Source organism: Phragmites australis, chromosome 6 (genome assembly GCF_958298935.1).
Source record: "Phragmites australis chromosome 6, lpPhrAust1.1, whole genome shotgun sequence".
Taxonomy (NCBI): Eukaryota; Viridiplantae; Streptophyta; class Magnoliopsida; order Poales; family Poaceae; genus Phragmites; species Phragmites australis.
Window position 1 is genome coordinate 42,289,782 of NC_084926.1, and position 15,501 is coordinate 42,305,282.

At 41.6% G+C, this 15,501-nt stretch overlaps 1 protein-coding gene across 1 annotated transcript; it reads right to left on the reverse strand.

The window, feature by feature from the left end:
• Positions 1-5,812: 5,812 nt before the first annotated feature.
• Positions 5,813-9,821, reverse strand: LOC133922592 (protein RGF1 INDUCIBLE TRANSCRIPTION FACTOR 1-like). Its single transcript, XM_062367979.1, has 4 exons — positions 9,392-9,821; positions 7,412-7,486; positions 6,913-7,053; positions 5,813-6,765 (listed from the first exon to the last, which is right to left on the reverse strand). Exons 1-4 carry the CDS (start codon positions 9,560-9,562, stop codon positions 6,409-6,411), a joined length of 744 nt encoding a protein of 247 aa, XP_062223963.1. The 5' UTR covers positions 9,563-9,821; the 3' UTR covers positions 5,813-6,408.
• Between the last annotated feature and the right edge of the window lie 5,680 nt (positions 9,822-15,501).

Sequence of the window (15,501 nt, forward strand, 5' to 3'; positions counted from 1 at the left end):
TCTACCCCGTTTAGCCATGTGCCCAACATATTGTCGACACTAGATGGAGGATGAAGACCAATAGAAACTTGAACCACATGCCAAATAAATCTTGCAAAAGGAAAGTAAAAAAATAGATGATGTACTGTTTTATTCAAGTTACAAAAATAACATTTAGGACTAACTTTTTACTGTTTTCTAGCAAGATTATCTTTGGTTAATACCACGCCATGTTTTAAGGTCCCATATGCTACTATTGTTAGGTCTAACCCCACTATTAATCAAAGCCCTATACATCGATTGCACAGAAAAAAATGCCATTCTGATGTAAAGGCTAACGAAATGTATCCTGCTGCAAGGAAATGTACCGTGCTGATCACTTAGTTGAATAGATGCAATTATTGTCAACTCATACCAAGCAACAAAAACTGTTACCAACTAAAGCTCTACGAAAGGAATCATTTAGTGGGTTTGAGTTCATAACTTGTGCAACAGTAGCATGCTTATTATACACCGTATTCTAAAGCATGGGATATTGATTATTTTTTTTAACGTAGTGCGACTAAGCTAAATATCTTCCCAGAACCTAATGTGCATACTATTTTGAAGCTTGAACTAGCCTAGGGACAGGAACTCATGTTGTATGAATTAAGTAGTGTTATGTGTTGTTACATTGCATGTGTTTCCAAGTTGGATATGTTTGATTCATATATTTGAGTGTGTTACAAAGTAGCAAAGATGTATAAACCTGATAGAAGGACAAGAACAAATTGATTGCTATGTCACATGGTAAAAAAGGATTAAGGCCTCCTTTGGAACGCGGGATTGTAAAACCGCATGAATAGAAAAAACACAGGTATATGATATGAATGCTTGTGCAAAACAAAGGATTGGAAAATAGAGAAATTCTATAGTAATTCTCGTTTGGATGAGTTGTAGGGAAAACACAGGAATGGTTACAAGAGAAATAGGGAGTGAATGGTAAATCTTTGTGGTTAACCATTATTTTGTAGGTCAATTACTTGTATACCATTTTTTCTAAAAATGATGATAGGAAACAACCAAGCTACAGGGACATTCATTCCTATCCATTCATTTTTCCGGCTATGCTAGCCATTCACAAGCGGCGAGTGTGAGACTGGAGCGAGGAGAGCTGTGCGGCGGGGCGAGCGGCCGAAGAGGAGGTCGAGATCGAGCTCGCGCTGCGCGGTAAGCAGCCGGCCGGCGAGGAACTTGAGCTCGCGCTCACGCTCACGCTCAGTCCGTGGGCGGGCGGGCGGCGGCCGCTTGAACGGCGCGGCAAGCTCGTGCGGCGGTGAGCTCAAGCGGCGCGGCGAGCATGTGCGATTCCGATGTGCATCATTCTCTTCTTCATTTTGTACGATTACCAATTTCTTGTGATTTTCTTGTTTCTTGCCTGTGGATTTTCTCCAAAATCATCATCAAAGGAAAACTCCCTCCACTCTTCCTACATCTCATTCTTACAAACCAAATGACTCTACAGTAACCATTTCTAAAGGAATTGGAATCCTACACTTATCCTACGGAAATCCATGAACCAAAGAGGCCCCAAAAGGTTAAAAGAACACCTACACCTAAGGTACAGTGTGTTGGGTTTGTGCCGGAGTTGGGTCAACCAGACTCGAGGCGCGCGTCCATTCATTCATTAGTTGCGGTACGAACAAATAACAAATTGCTCAATTCTACCCCTCCGTCCCTGCTTCCACTCTCTCTCTCTCTCTCTCTCTCAGTTCTTCTCTCTCTCTCTCAGAGTGTGTGTGAGAGAGGGATGACCGGATGAAGCTCCGTGCGACATGGAGCATCGATCACTCCTACAGTACTAGCGTAGGACTCTGAGTAGCAGCAGTAGCTTAATTTCTCATCTATTACTCAATCCGTTCAGAAATAATATACACATTTTTTTTTGAAAAAATTAAACTTTATATATTTTGATTAATATTTAATTAAATTATAAGAATATCTTGTATATAAAAATTATATAACTAGATTCATAATTTAAAATGATTCATATTATATAGGTTTTATAGTTATAATAATATATTTTGTGAAAAAAATTTAGTCAAAATTTAACTTCAAGATCAAACAAAAAATACGCACACAGAGTACTACACTATTTGTTTTCCTCAACAGAGTGCATGCCCGTGACACGTACGGCTGGCGCATGGGATGAAAGGAAGGGACAATGCCAGATTGCCATGCGCCCATGCTAGGATTCAACATGCATGTTCAACGCCATGCTCGAGGGCGACCGTACGGTACTGTTTATTAAAGTGTTCCGTACGGACGCACGCAGCCGGTGGGTCCGGCCACCTTGCACCACTTGACGTTACAGATTGTTAAACCACTTGCGAAATTCTTGTCGTGATCGAATTTTTGTTTTTTTAATGCTCTAATAATTTTTTTTATAGTTTTTTTTATAATAGAATTTTTAAAGTCATTTCTTTCAGATGAAATTCTCTTTTGTTTCACTTCATGGTTCTTTTCGAAAGAAAACTGTTATAGATAAAAGAAACTAAAAGAAATAAGAATAAAAAATAGAATCGAAAAATGAACTAAATGAAAAGAATATAGTTATAGATATAGCCGCTTGTTAACCAAGACCCAGGCTTGATTGCCTGTTTGCATGTAGCAGCGACTTTAGTAATCCAAGACAAGAAGACAATCAATCCTGGGTTTTTTTTTTAAGGAATTATAAATGCTCCACTCGATTTGGAGCAGTGGAATCCAAGACAGTCTTTCAATTCCAGTCACCCATGTTTCATATCACCCGTTCGGTAAGTGCGGAAATCGACAGGCTTAGTTCGGACCGCAAGAATTCCACCGGGTATGAGGACGTGCGTGTAGGGCGATGGCAAGAGCGTGTGCCTCACTCGATGCCCATATGAGTTCGTTTTATCGGGGCTTTTCTAGTTGTTAGGGGTACGCACATATGTGTACGTTGGCGAGAATCAGTCAGGAGTGTGTTTAAGGTGTGCATACATGTATGTTGGGTATGTGTAAGATGTGAGTGATTTGTGTACGTTCTGACATATATTTAAAAAATCCATCGGGTATAGTGTAATCTTGGCGAAATCTAAACGGGGTTGTAATTAATACTCTCTCTATCTTAAAATAGATGATGTTTTAAGTTGAATATAAGTATTAAGATGAAAGATAAAATGATCATCTTACCTTTTTTTAATATTATTTATTGTGTAGGAAATATGACTTGTATTGAGAAGTAAATTACTTAATAAATGAGTAAGATTGAAGAACTTGAGCTAAAATTATATCAAAATCGTATAACATCGTATATTTTGAACATTGTAGAAAAGACTAAAATTTCATCTATTTTAAAACAAATAGAGTATTACGGAATACTATTGCTGAGAAATTATCTTCTGGAAACGAAGAAAAGCATGACATACAATTAAGTGTGATAGTGTGTTGTTGTACAACATCATGCAAGCAGAGCCAAGCCGTGCCTTAGGTCCGGTTGTTGCCCGCATAGTTCTAGTTTGTCTCCTATTAGTAAGTTAGATGTGTATATGCAGTGCTATTTATTTATTTGGTTATATATGTTTAGCTGGCTGAGAAGATGTTGTGTTTGGTTACCCGTATAAATATATGTTGTATAAGATTAAAATAAAAAATAAGTGTTAACATAATATTTATTTTACATAAATACACTATATAGTACTTAATTTATCATATTAAACATTAATTTAATTTAAAATATACTAATATAAGGTAGTACTCATTAATTATACGTTAATACTATTATTAGCTAAGCTAGGCTCGCAGGATAGGCCTACATCTCGCGAGCCTGGCTCTGGAGAAACACAAACGAAATCCCTTTTTGGGGAGCTAGACTCGCATAATTATTTTGCATCAATCAAGCCAGACGCCAAAGATGGTACATGTAATCAAACATCGGTATTTTGCATCTTGTGGGCCTGATCAAGGCATATACATCCAACCAACATGCCCTTAAATGATCAGTGGAAGTGACTATATCTCTGTCACAAGAGATCAAATATCATATTTACTCTTTGTGTATCTCGCTGAGGTGAAATTTTCTTACATATCTATCGACAACTAGACGCTTATAATAACTTCTTTAGACGCATGTGAAAACTTCATTAATCTTTAATTTTCGTATCTCCATTCTTCGGCACCTGTTATATAAGTATGTTCGTGTAATGATATAAGTTTATACATACATCTATGATTGGTACGGATGTTTCTAAAAACAATGGACCATGCCACAGTCTAGGTACGGCATGCTATGCGCTGAAGGGTTATTATACTACTCACCGTGCAGTATTGGTTAGGGGCGCCTATGTGTCCCTATCATGCGCAACCGGAGGGATTTGCTTGCAAATTGCTGTCAAGTATATTGGATGTTGACCTGATGCTGCTTGCACGGCTTTGCGACAGGGCCCGCACTTCCAAGTGATTGTCGCCATGGATCGCCTCGGAATTCTCACTTAAACTACAATTGGCTGCTAAGCTAAAAGGGACACACATGCATGCTAGTGACCGCGCCATTTCTTCCATGCACGTACGTGTACACTGCACAACAAAAACTCATTCAACTAATCTGAATTTGGTTCGAATCCGATTGACCAGGCATGAATAACCATGTACCTAAAATTGTACTCCCTTTGGCTATAAATACTTAACATTTTGATTAAGAGTCTGTTAAATTTTTAAAATTTTAACCGCCAATATATTTTCAAATATTTAGTTTGAAAATATAAAAAATCATATTTGTAGATTTATTTTGAAAAATATTTGAATAGGGGCAGTAAATGAAGAGAAAATTATCCTCATATCATTATGATGATTTGTATCTTGCTAAAATATGTGTCTCTAAGATCTTAGTAAAGTAAAAGAGAAGGTGATATGATAGTAATTTTGTGGTGAGTGAAAGCACCCGCCCACCTACCCTCCTATCCTCTCCACTCTTCTGACTTCCCTTTGTCAGAGAAGCCGCGAGGCTGAGGCGCCTCGCATGGAGATTCGCACCAAGCTGATCTTGTCCTCTCAGAAAATGTGGGGAGGACGCGCACCGATCACTGACCAACCATCTTGCTCGAACGCAACAACAATTGCCTTGCATCAACGTACTTATCGGCAATTGCCCCGGCGAAGGCGGCGTCCCGCCCACCGTCTGCCGGCCCCGCCGGTCCGGCCACAGCCACTGGCCAAGACCTTCCCTCTAGACCCCGGGGCACTCGGCACCCCGAACCTTATCAAACCCCCGAGCCCAATCCGATGGCCTAACCTCGCCGCCCGGCGGTTCAAACCGGCGTCGACTGACATTCCATCAGTTTTCATTCACCTGAGAACTAGATATTCCATACTTGTTAAGCTGGGCGTTGGAAGCGTTCGAATAGATCATTAAGCTGAAGCATACATGGCATCCATGAGCCATTAATTCTTGACAGTAGTACCATGTTTGTATAGGCACTTTCCCCTGAGAGAGAGAGGTTGCCATATCACCTGGATGTCTGTCATCTCCCTGAGTAGGCAGGGTAAGCTTTATCAGACCTTTCGATCCCTCTTTTTAACCACTCCAATCTCATGGATCATTGCAAAGTGAGAGACCACTGCATCAAACAACACAGCTCCAGCAACACGATTGAAGAGTTTGGACTGGAGCTGGACGTGCGCGCGCGCTTCACATGCTTTGCTACCTGGTCAAACCAGGACAGAGATACACAGTTGCATGCATGTAATAAACCAGGAGAGGTCTCAACAGTTGCTAACCAGTAATCACCAAACAGGCAGATGACACTTAACCTCATGAATACTAAATAGTAACCACTGAGCAACACAATGTACATTATATTGCTAACAACATATATATAGTCTGGGGGTTATTTATATATAGCTGTGGAAGTGTATGCAGGTGACCCTTGTTACATCAAATACAAAATTGGTAGCCACCTCGCGTGGACCCTGCTTGCAATGTGGGCCCCACTTACAAGCGCCTACCTAGTCCTGTAACAGGGGGGAACTGCTTTGCTTTACTACCCTTTCTCTGATTCTCATCAAACAACTTACTGCCTTGACTTGAGATGGCCCTAGCTACATGGATCACAAGGGAAGCGGTTCCTTCGACGACCTAACTGCACGGTGACTTCGTCGCTGACACACATGGTCTACTAACAGTTGACTCACATATGAGCAGCCACCTCACGATTCAGTTACGTCAAAGGATCTCTTCCGGATCACAAGGCCCCTCCCTCTCCTCTCAAAGCAGCAACCAACAAACCAAACTCTCTTAGGCTCTACAAGGCTAATCATAGGACTATCATAACACACTCCTGGTAGCTACCACCATCACTGCAGCTGTTGCTACTAGCTATATCTAGCGATAACTAACAGCAGCATGCATATGGCACGATCGACAGCGAGTGCTTAGGCCAGAGGGGACCTGTGGGGGGCACCCTTCCTCCTGTTGCCGAGTGACATCACAATCTGAGGAAAGAACCCTCCCCCTTTCTTCCTCTTCACCGCCGCCGCCTCGCCGCGCAGCACGCCGTTGCCGACCCTAGCGTCATCGCCATTGTCGCTCGACCCGCCACCGGCGCCGTAGTGGTGCGTCGGGTCCTCGAGGATCGAGTTCGGGGTGACCTGCCCGCCGTCGGTGTCGTCGTCGGCGTCGGAGCCGCCGACGCGGAGGTTCTCGAAGCGCGGGAAGGTGAGGTGGTCCGGCTCGCCGTAGTACTGCAGGATGTTGGACAGGTCCCCTCCCTGCATCATCACATGATCCACCTGCATGCAAACCACACGGAATTCAGCAAGAATGTCGTGGTCACCTCATGATGCTCCACCATGTACGTACATTCTGGGTGATGATGTAATGCAACACTCGTGACAAGTTCTTGGGGTGTCCAGATTAGAACGTGTTCCAGGGAGTACCTTGCAAGAGAGGGAGCAGAAATGGAAGGGCTCTTGGAGGATCCTGTCGCATGTCAAGCAGACGTTGCCGGAGCCCTTGAAGGGCCTGGACTGAGGCCTCGGCTTCAGGAAGATCACCTTGGCGCTGTTGATCGTGTAGGACTGCAGTCACAGAAGGAGTTAGCAAGCAAGTAGCACTACAAATGTTCAAGCATTACCACAGTAAATAAGTACTCCCTCCAGTCATACATACATTCCGTTTTAGATAAGATACCATCTCTAATGCATAAATTTGATCACTTATTTTTTGTTAGAATATATTTATAAAATACATTGAATTTATGATATTATAAGAGAAATTTTCAAAACAAATCTATACACATTATTTAAAGTTTTCAAGCTAAATATTTTAAAAATATTGATAGTCAAAGTTTAAAATTTTAACTATTTTTTTAAAATAATATGTATTTATAACAGAAGAGTAGCAAGTGAAACCACAGACCAGGAATACTTCAATCACCTGAACATAGGAGCAGTCAATGAGCTTCTCGAGGTCACCGAGGCGGACGACGTCATGGTACACGTAGCGTCGCACCTAATTGGAAGTAGAAAAAATTAACAAAATCAGATTGGATTAGTGCCTTAAGATTCGGGCTAAACTAAGATTGGAGCAGTACAACTCGGTTGGGTAGCAATGGCCCATGCTTTGACCGGCCGGGCAGTTGTACTCGTACTACTCTGGAGTCATGGGTGACCCCCAAACCACGTGAAGTGACCAAAGTGCCCTTCTGGAAGGCATCCTCCATGGCAAAATCCAACCCAAGATTGGGGGCAGAAACGGTAAAACGAAGCCCCCCAAAGAGAGGAACAGTATAGAGGCTCTGTTTGGTAAAAACGGCAATGCGCCCATTTACCATGCACACGCATGTGGTAAATCTCCTTGCCCCCTGGCTGTAACATTTCCTAAGATGCCCCCATTTTTTACCACCGGCGCTGCAGGAGTACCGTACGAGCAGGATATGTTGCTATACATGGCAAAACAGTTTGGATAACCAGGCCTATTATTGGAAATCCTCACAAAGCAGGAGGCCATTATGCGAAATCTAAGCGAACTTTTTGAGCAACCTCGGAAATGGTCGGCATAATTCCATGCAAGGACAAGATCATCGTGCAAACGATAAATTAAACTTACAATCAGCATCACATATCAATCGCTTAGTTACCTATGAAATCAATACTATCGTGACATGACTTTTAAAAAAAATAAGAACACAGGGAGACATGCATGCATGTATAGCATTTGGGGAAGCATGAATACTGTGGTCGAATTTTTCACCATGGCCATTTGTAGTGAAAGGCCAAGAGGCAGTAACTGTAACTCCGCAGCTTTTGCCCCTACACACTCACAGCAGAGTTACTCACACCACCAACATGTACTGACCAGATTAGTTGCAAGAAAGGAGAAGTGGCAGGAAGAAGACAAGAAATTGAAAAGGGAAAAAAAAAAAGAAGAAGATGATGAAAGGATTTGCAAATTGCAAGCAAGAGAATTTCTACCTTCCACCCAGAGTAACTTACCCATACAGTTACTTACATTTACCTCCCAAGTAATCCCAACATAAAGTTAAGTATGGAACTGTTGTGTTGTGCAGATTAGGAGATAGTTACAGCCTTGCAGGACAGCAATCACCCCCAAATTCGGAGCCCAAAAAAAGGGAGGAAAGGATTTGCATGCAAGAGAATTTCTACCTTCCATCCACAGAATTTACCTACAGAATTTACACTTACACTTACCTCCCGAATGATAGAACTAACTTTCAATAAAAAAAAAAGTAGGTAGAGCTATGTACTGCAAAGCATGGAGTTGTTGTTTTGTGCAAAATCAGGCTACACAATCATCCGTTAATTCGAAGGAAGCCTGATTAGTAGAGTGGCATGCATGGCCCAAAACTCGCAAGGCGACAAAGGGTGAGGACCGGAGCAAGTACAAGGGAGATTACAATGGAATTCCAAATTTGAGGAGCGATTGTGATTTGAGGCCACGCATCAAATCAAAGTGAATTCATTAAACTAAACCGGACCAAATCTAAGCGAGCAGGAAAGGAACAGCGCTTGCAAAGACGGCACAGGACAAAACAAAAGCGAGATACACCATCACTCTAGCCTCTACTCTACTACGCCGTGTTGTTGATAATTATTAGTTTTTATCAGATTCATCCATGCACAAGAACCGAGGCCCGCAAAAGCCGCTGCTTTTCGTCCCAGCGTTAAACCAAGCAGAATTACTAGAAATCAAAGGTGCAAGAAGAAGAAGGAGGAGGAGGAGGATACACCACACGATGCAAGAATTAAGGAAGCAGAGGAGAGAAGGGATCATCTGATCATCTATCTCCATGGCAGATAGAGCGCAAGAGCAAGAATTGCACATCTGCCACGCAAGAAACCGAGAAACAAGGCAAGGAAGGAACCCAAGGATTGGGAGGAGCTTGAGGTTGGGAACCTGGAGGAGAGGATGGTGGCGGTGCGCGGGCGCGCAGTGGGGGCAGATGCTGGCGCAGCAGCCGAGGCAGAAGATGTTCTTCTCGTTCTTCTTGCGGCTCTCGTGCGCGGGGCAGGCCACGAAGAAGGTCTCCGCCACCAGGCCGCCAATCCACCCGGGCCTCATCCCCATCTCTCTCTGGATCTCTCCTCACCCTTCTTGAAGGAGCTGCTTGCTTCTCCCCCCTCTCTCTCTCTCCTTTGTTGGGAGGGAAGGAATTCGCTTCTCGGTTTGATCACTCTTTTGTTTCTTGGCAGGCAATTGTCTGTTTGTCTCTCTGTCTCCCTACCCCTCCTCTCTCTCCCTCTCTCTCTCTCTCTCTCGTTGTGGCGGTGTTGTGCAAGGGCCGGCGTACATGTAGATGTGGGTTGTCTTCTAGTTGTGTGTAGAGGGCTAGCTAGGGGCAACGACTCCATTGGAGAATATTTATAGGAGAGAGAGAGAGAGATGGTTTCATTGATGATATACTTAGCCTTTGGATGTCATGGTGGTGCGAACGGGATAGTACTGGTACAGGTAAAGTGTTGGGGGCCTTGGGGCTCGTTGGCTGTGTCGTGTTCTTGTTTCATCATGGCAAGGGGCTCCATCACTCCATGCAATCTCCTAACTGGATTCAAGTGAACTTGGAACATTCCTGTAGATTGATAAATTTTGGAGCCACATTTACGATCTTATTTCGAAATGTTCTCGGATGATTTTTGCACTTTCAGCGACTGATTTAAAGTGAAATGCCACAGAATAACTATGGACAAACGTTACAGGCTCTGAGGTTGTATGAACGTCCAAAAGTTACTACTCAGCAAGTTCAGCAACATCTCCTTGAAAATATCTTTATTTACCTCCGTTTTCTTTTTCAAGAAAATTTGTTGATGACTATTCAGTCCATTTTAATCTCTAAGTTGTGGTTTCAAAATTGTTTCGTCTCTGGAAAAGGAGGGAGGAACCTGCTTTCTCCCAGGATATCATCCTTCTCTGCTTTTCACTTCTTGTTTTACATGGCCGTTTGCCATCCAATCTCTCTTCTCTCTCCCTCCCCTCTTCTTGGACTGTAGCGTGTTACGCATTGCGAAGCCGGTGTGACGCTGCCTGCCATTTGCAAATTTGAGCTCCCAGATTGGTTGTTGGGCGAACAGAGAGTTGCAGAGAAAAAAGCAAAAGCATGCATGCATGGAACAGTGCAGGTGAGTGAATTAGAAGAACGGGAATGGCTTGGTTTGGAACAGGAAGAAGCAGAGTCCCATGTCGATGATGATCGAGCTCGTGCTCGCAAAACTTTTGACTGTTTGGATCGCCGGTAATTTCGTACGTGTTTCACGGGCAACGCCATATATAATTCGTTCAGGATTTGTATGGATTTCTACATTCCAGATAAGATACTAAATGTTTGTAACGCGATAATTCTTTTTGAATCTCTACGTAAATGGAACCGTTTCCTGTAAAATCACTCTCTGCAGAATGCTTGTGAAATCCTACTTTTTCAAACATGACCTTAGCATCGTGGACTTGCCAGAAAAAGAAGCTCTGAGTAACCAGTAAGCAGGAACATAAGCATGTATTAGGGATTAAAAATTTGTTGAAATTTTACGAATTTTCAGAATTTCAGAGGGAATGAAATATATCTAATTCTAAAAAAAATCACTGATATATAAGACTCACAGAGCAGAGAATAAAAAATGACAAAAAAAATTGGTGAAATTTTGTGAATTTCAGTCTTTTCACTGGTGAACGAAAAAATATAAAACGAAAAAAATTGAAATCCCTGGCCTGTACTGTACGTGCTATTTACAGAGGAACTGAAGTTCTGAATTTCGATAGGCTTGGGGGCTCGAGAGTAGGTGGCAAGGATGATCAGATACAGAACTGCCTTGCTAATCCTAGTCCATGTGATGGGAAAAATAAGATGGCCAAGCAGGTAGATAGAGGAGCGATCTAGCCAAATAGAGCAGTACAAGTGATGTCTAGCTGCTTGTCTTTGGAATTTGCCTACTGCCTAGAGTGATGGCATACATTTCAACATACTCATCTAATAATCTTTACCTCTCACTCCTACCCAAATTCAGATATGTGCCAATTAAAAATGGAAGCCCGATTCTCTGCTGGTTAATTTCCCTGCAGTACTGAAAATCAACCAAAAGGTGGCAGATACAAAAGGTTTCTGAGTTCTGCAAAGTACTACCACTTCATGAACACCAGTCAGCTGAATGATGGCTTCTGAATTATTCACATGTGTTTGAGAAAATTCACACAAGGGTAGTGTAGCCCGCTCTTACACATATACCAGAGCTCAAATTACCCATGCTTATGGAAACGATGAGGCAGTTGAAACCAATGAAAATGATCCTAGGATTGGACATGGAAATATGTTTGTATTTATAGCCATAACTGATAAACAGCACTGACAAATGGCTTTAGGCACCTGTACTATGAGTTTGCTCATCAATCGTCTCCTGTTGTTCATCTCGTTTCTAGCTAGAGAGAGAAGGCGGTACTGATTAGCTGTCGTGCTTGATTACTTGATCAGTTAGGGTGCATTAATGAGAGAGAGAGAGAGCAACAAAGAAAAACGAGTTGATATTTTGAAACTTCTTACTGAGTTAATTTCAGTTAAACCGGTGACGGTAAAAAGTTAACTGAAGGTTAACGAGAAACTAAGTTGAAATGTTATTTATTTTATTTGTGATGAGTAATTGATATTGTCATTTATTTGGTTTTGATGATCTTTGGTTTTGTATGTGCTTTGATGTGATTTGAATTGATTTAGGATTCCATTTGAGCGTATTTATTATTGACTAATTGGAATGGAGTTAAAGATATGTGTTTGCTTGTCTCGTGTTGTACAAGTGATGTATACAACTTGGCGGTTGACGACGGGATGATCGGGGTCAAACGGAGTGTTTGGTAACAGACGATTAAGAAGATCGGACGGAGTAAAGGTTGATCCTAGCTGAACACATGGAGGACTGGAGCAAAGCATTGAAGACGAATGGAGACGGCGTGTTGATAAAGTCAAGCGAAGGGGATGCCGGTGTAAGTGACAAGGCAGCCCGAATGATCGGGAGTGGGAGAGACTTGCCAGCGGTCAGGATCGCATGACGGAGTACACGCATCAACATTGAAACGCTTGCTTAAGATGTAAGTAAGGCGGTGAGTCATGCTTTGAGAAGCGTGCAAACGGTTTCGCGGTTTGACATCAAAACTGTTAGAGGACTGGAGAAGTACGTGGCACCATCACGAAACTTGCATCGAGGCGAAGCTAAGTTGTGAAGGCGTCACGGCCGTCCGATTAATCAAGAAAAAAATAGATCAAAATACCATCGATAGTAGGTAGGAGTGTACTACAAGATAATGATATTTTGGAGAAAAACTAAAAAACTTAGGGATCAAATTTTCTAGTCTATAAATAGAGGGGTAAGACTATGGAAGAGTTTGAATAGCCATTTAAACCCTTTGTGCCACCTATATGAGAGTCTTGTGTTAGGGTTTTAATAGAGAGTAAGATGAGTGCTTAGTCTATGTATTAGGTAAGAGTTTTGTTAGTAAAAATCTTTGTAATCCGTATAAAATAGTGCAAATCTCTGCTCCAATAAATTTTTTTTTCATATTATTGTGCTCATCTTATTCTAGTTTCCCTCTATTAGTTCCTTACAAGTTTACAAATTTGGCCACACAAAATTTATCTATAGCGTTTTTTTGCAAATCTCGAGCGGCCAAATTATTCGCCAAATTTTTTAGCCAGACAAATTTTAGCTTCACGTCAAACCAAATATCATTTTGACAATCAAAATTTGATATTATCCTGATTTAATCTTTAACCAAATTTTACTTGGCATGTTAGAACAAAAACCAAACAACTCCTGCATCTTGGCTAAGTATCTGCGTGCCTACTTACCACAGTCCATCCAAACTGTTTGCCTCTCGAGAGTAATAATTTTAGTGACACCACGCGGGGCTTGTTTGGAACGTGCAAGGGTTCCGTGAATTTTTACTTGAATATGCACAGCTACACTAGAATTGCTACAGGATTCATCGTTTAAATCTTCTTCTAACCCCCAGCAAAAGATTTGAACAGACGAATTCCATTGAAATTCTAGCGTACTTGCTCCCATCGGCTGTGTAGAGGAGTTCTTTCGTTGAGTGGAAGCCCATTAAGGCCCATTGGGCATTGCTTGGGCTGCGAGAATAACAGTGGACACAAACTCGTCCCAATGAAACTACATATTTTTGTCATCTGAGAGCCGAGGAAAAAAAAAGGTTATGCAAACTCTAGCTGCCACATGGAGGGAGACGTGAAAACAACAAAAGAGTAGGCCCGTTCAAAGGTTCACCGTCGGTCCCTCCTCACTCTTCTCCGGAGTTCTAGCTACCATTTGGTGGGTAGAGGATCTAACTTTTTTTGGAGTAATTTTAGATTTTTTTAGTTTCTTCGTTATTCTTTTTTGTTGGAATTTGTTTTTCCGTAATGGGTTATATCAGACCAACTCACTGGATAACAATAATGACGGCTATGCTGAAGATTGATTTTTAGTTGAGATGGTTCTAAATAAATTTATCATGGTTTTCTTTCAATGAACGACATTGCTACCGTGAAGATAATTGGAAGTCCACTTTCCTGCATCCGTGATTGTTGACGATCATATTGTTGTTGCAAGATCTCAGATCTTCGGTGAGGAAGATCAAGAAGTTCAACACATTCATTGTCTAAAGGACTTATGGTAGCAAATTGTTCATCCAGGATTTTCAATGTAATAGTTAGATACTTATGTGCTTGCTTGCATTATTATTAATATAAGTCAGGGGTCTTTCTCTAAAAACATGTTTTGTCATCTAAAACGATAAAAATATATATTTCTCTCTCTAAACTCTAAAGAGATAAAAAATATATTTTATGCAAGAAATCTGCCCCGGTGGATCCGAGCCGTCGGATACGACGACATGCACTGCACCTGTGTGTGCTCACGTGGTCTTCTGTGAGTGGGCCTACGAACGGCAAGCGTGCATGATAGTTCTCCATATGACATTTCGCAGAGTCATATCGTACAAATAAGTTAAGGGGAGTTAGTTTAAATGGTGTTAAATAATAAGATGTTTAATGGATTGTATTTGTCTATATAGATTGAGCTAAATTTCTGTTTAATTGACTGAATTTGAGATCATATAAACAGATGCAAGAGTTTAGATTATAATTAGTTACTCGTATAAAAATGATTTTATGATACTGACAAGTAAATTTGTTTGCATTAGTGGATACAGAGCCTTTTCATCCGAGCCACGAAGCTAGATTTCGGGCTAGCACGATACCATATATTTGTATCCACCGAACTAACTTGAAATAGTGAATACAGACAACTAAACATTTTTTTATAAAATTATATGTATCAATCAATCTAAGATGATGGAAATTTGAACAACCAAACATGTCCTTAATGAGTTATCTGTGAGCCCATGGCCCAGCGTCAAGAACAACTGAACCAGATGGAGCGGCATGCATGTCGATCAGATCATCTGATCAGCGCACTAAAACTTGTAAAAAGCATGCATACATTCAGATGCACGAACTAATTAAAGCTGCATAGATGCATGCTTAATTTTCTTCCTGATGTAAATGATAGGTATGGATCGATCTGGTGTTCTCCTCCATCTCCACGATTTCTCACATACCATCGTCATCGTCTTCGGTCTCACGACCAGGTCTCGAACTGTCCCTTCAAAAGTCTATCGCACAGCAGTACAGCTGGTATAAGTTATACCTAAAATAATTTTACTTTTGCATTTTTCTACGAAAACTTTATAGATATCTAAATTTTTCATATTTATTGATAATACATAAACTAAAACTGATGTAGTACTACGTAATGGTAATAACGAGTTTGTTAACCTACGCGAGCTGATCAGTGGCAGAGACTGGCAGTTGTACAGAGTTCGCTCCATAACGCGAGCTGTTGAGCTCTCGCATCCATCGGTGGCATGCATGATGCATCCGTACGTTTCGACATGATGTGTTGTGTCCCTAGGAAACTGAAGCTCTGAAACTTTCGGCCTGAAAGAAAGCTGCGGGCGGCAACTGGATGGAC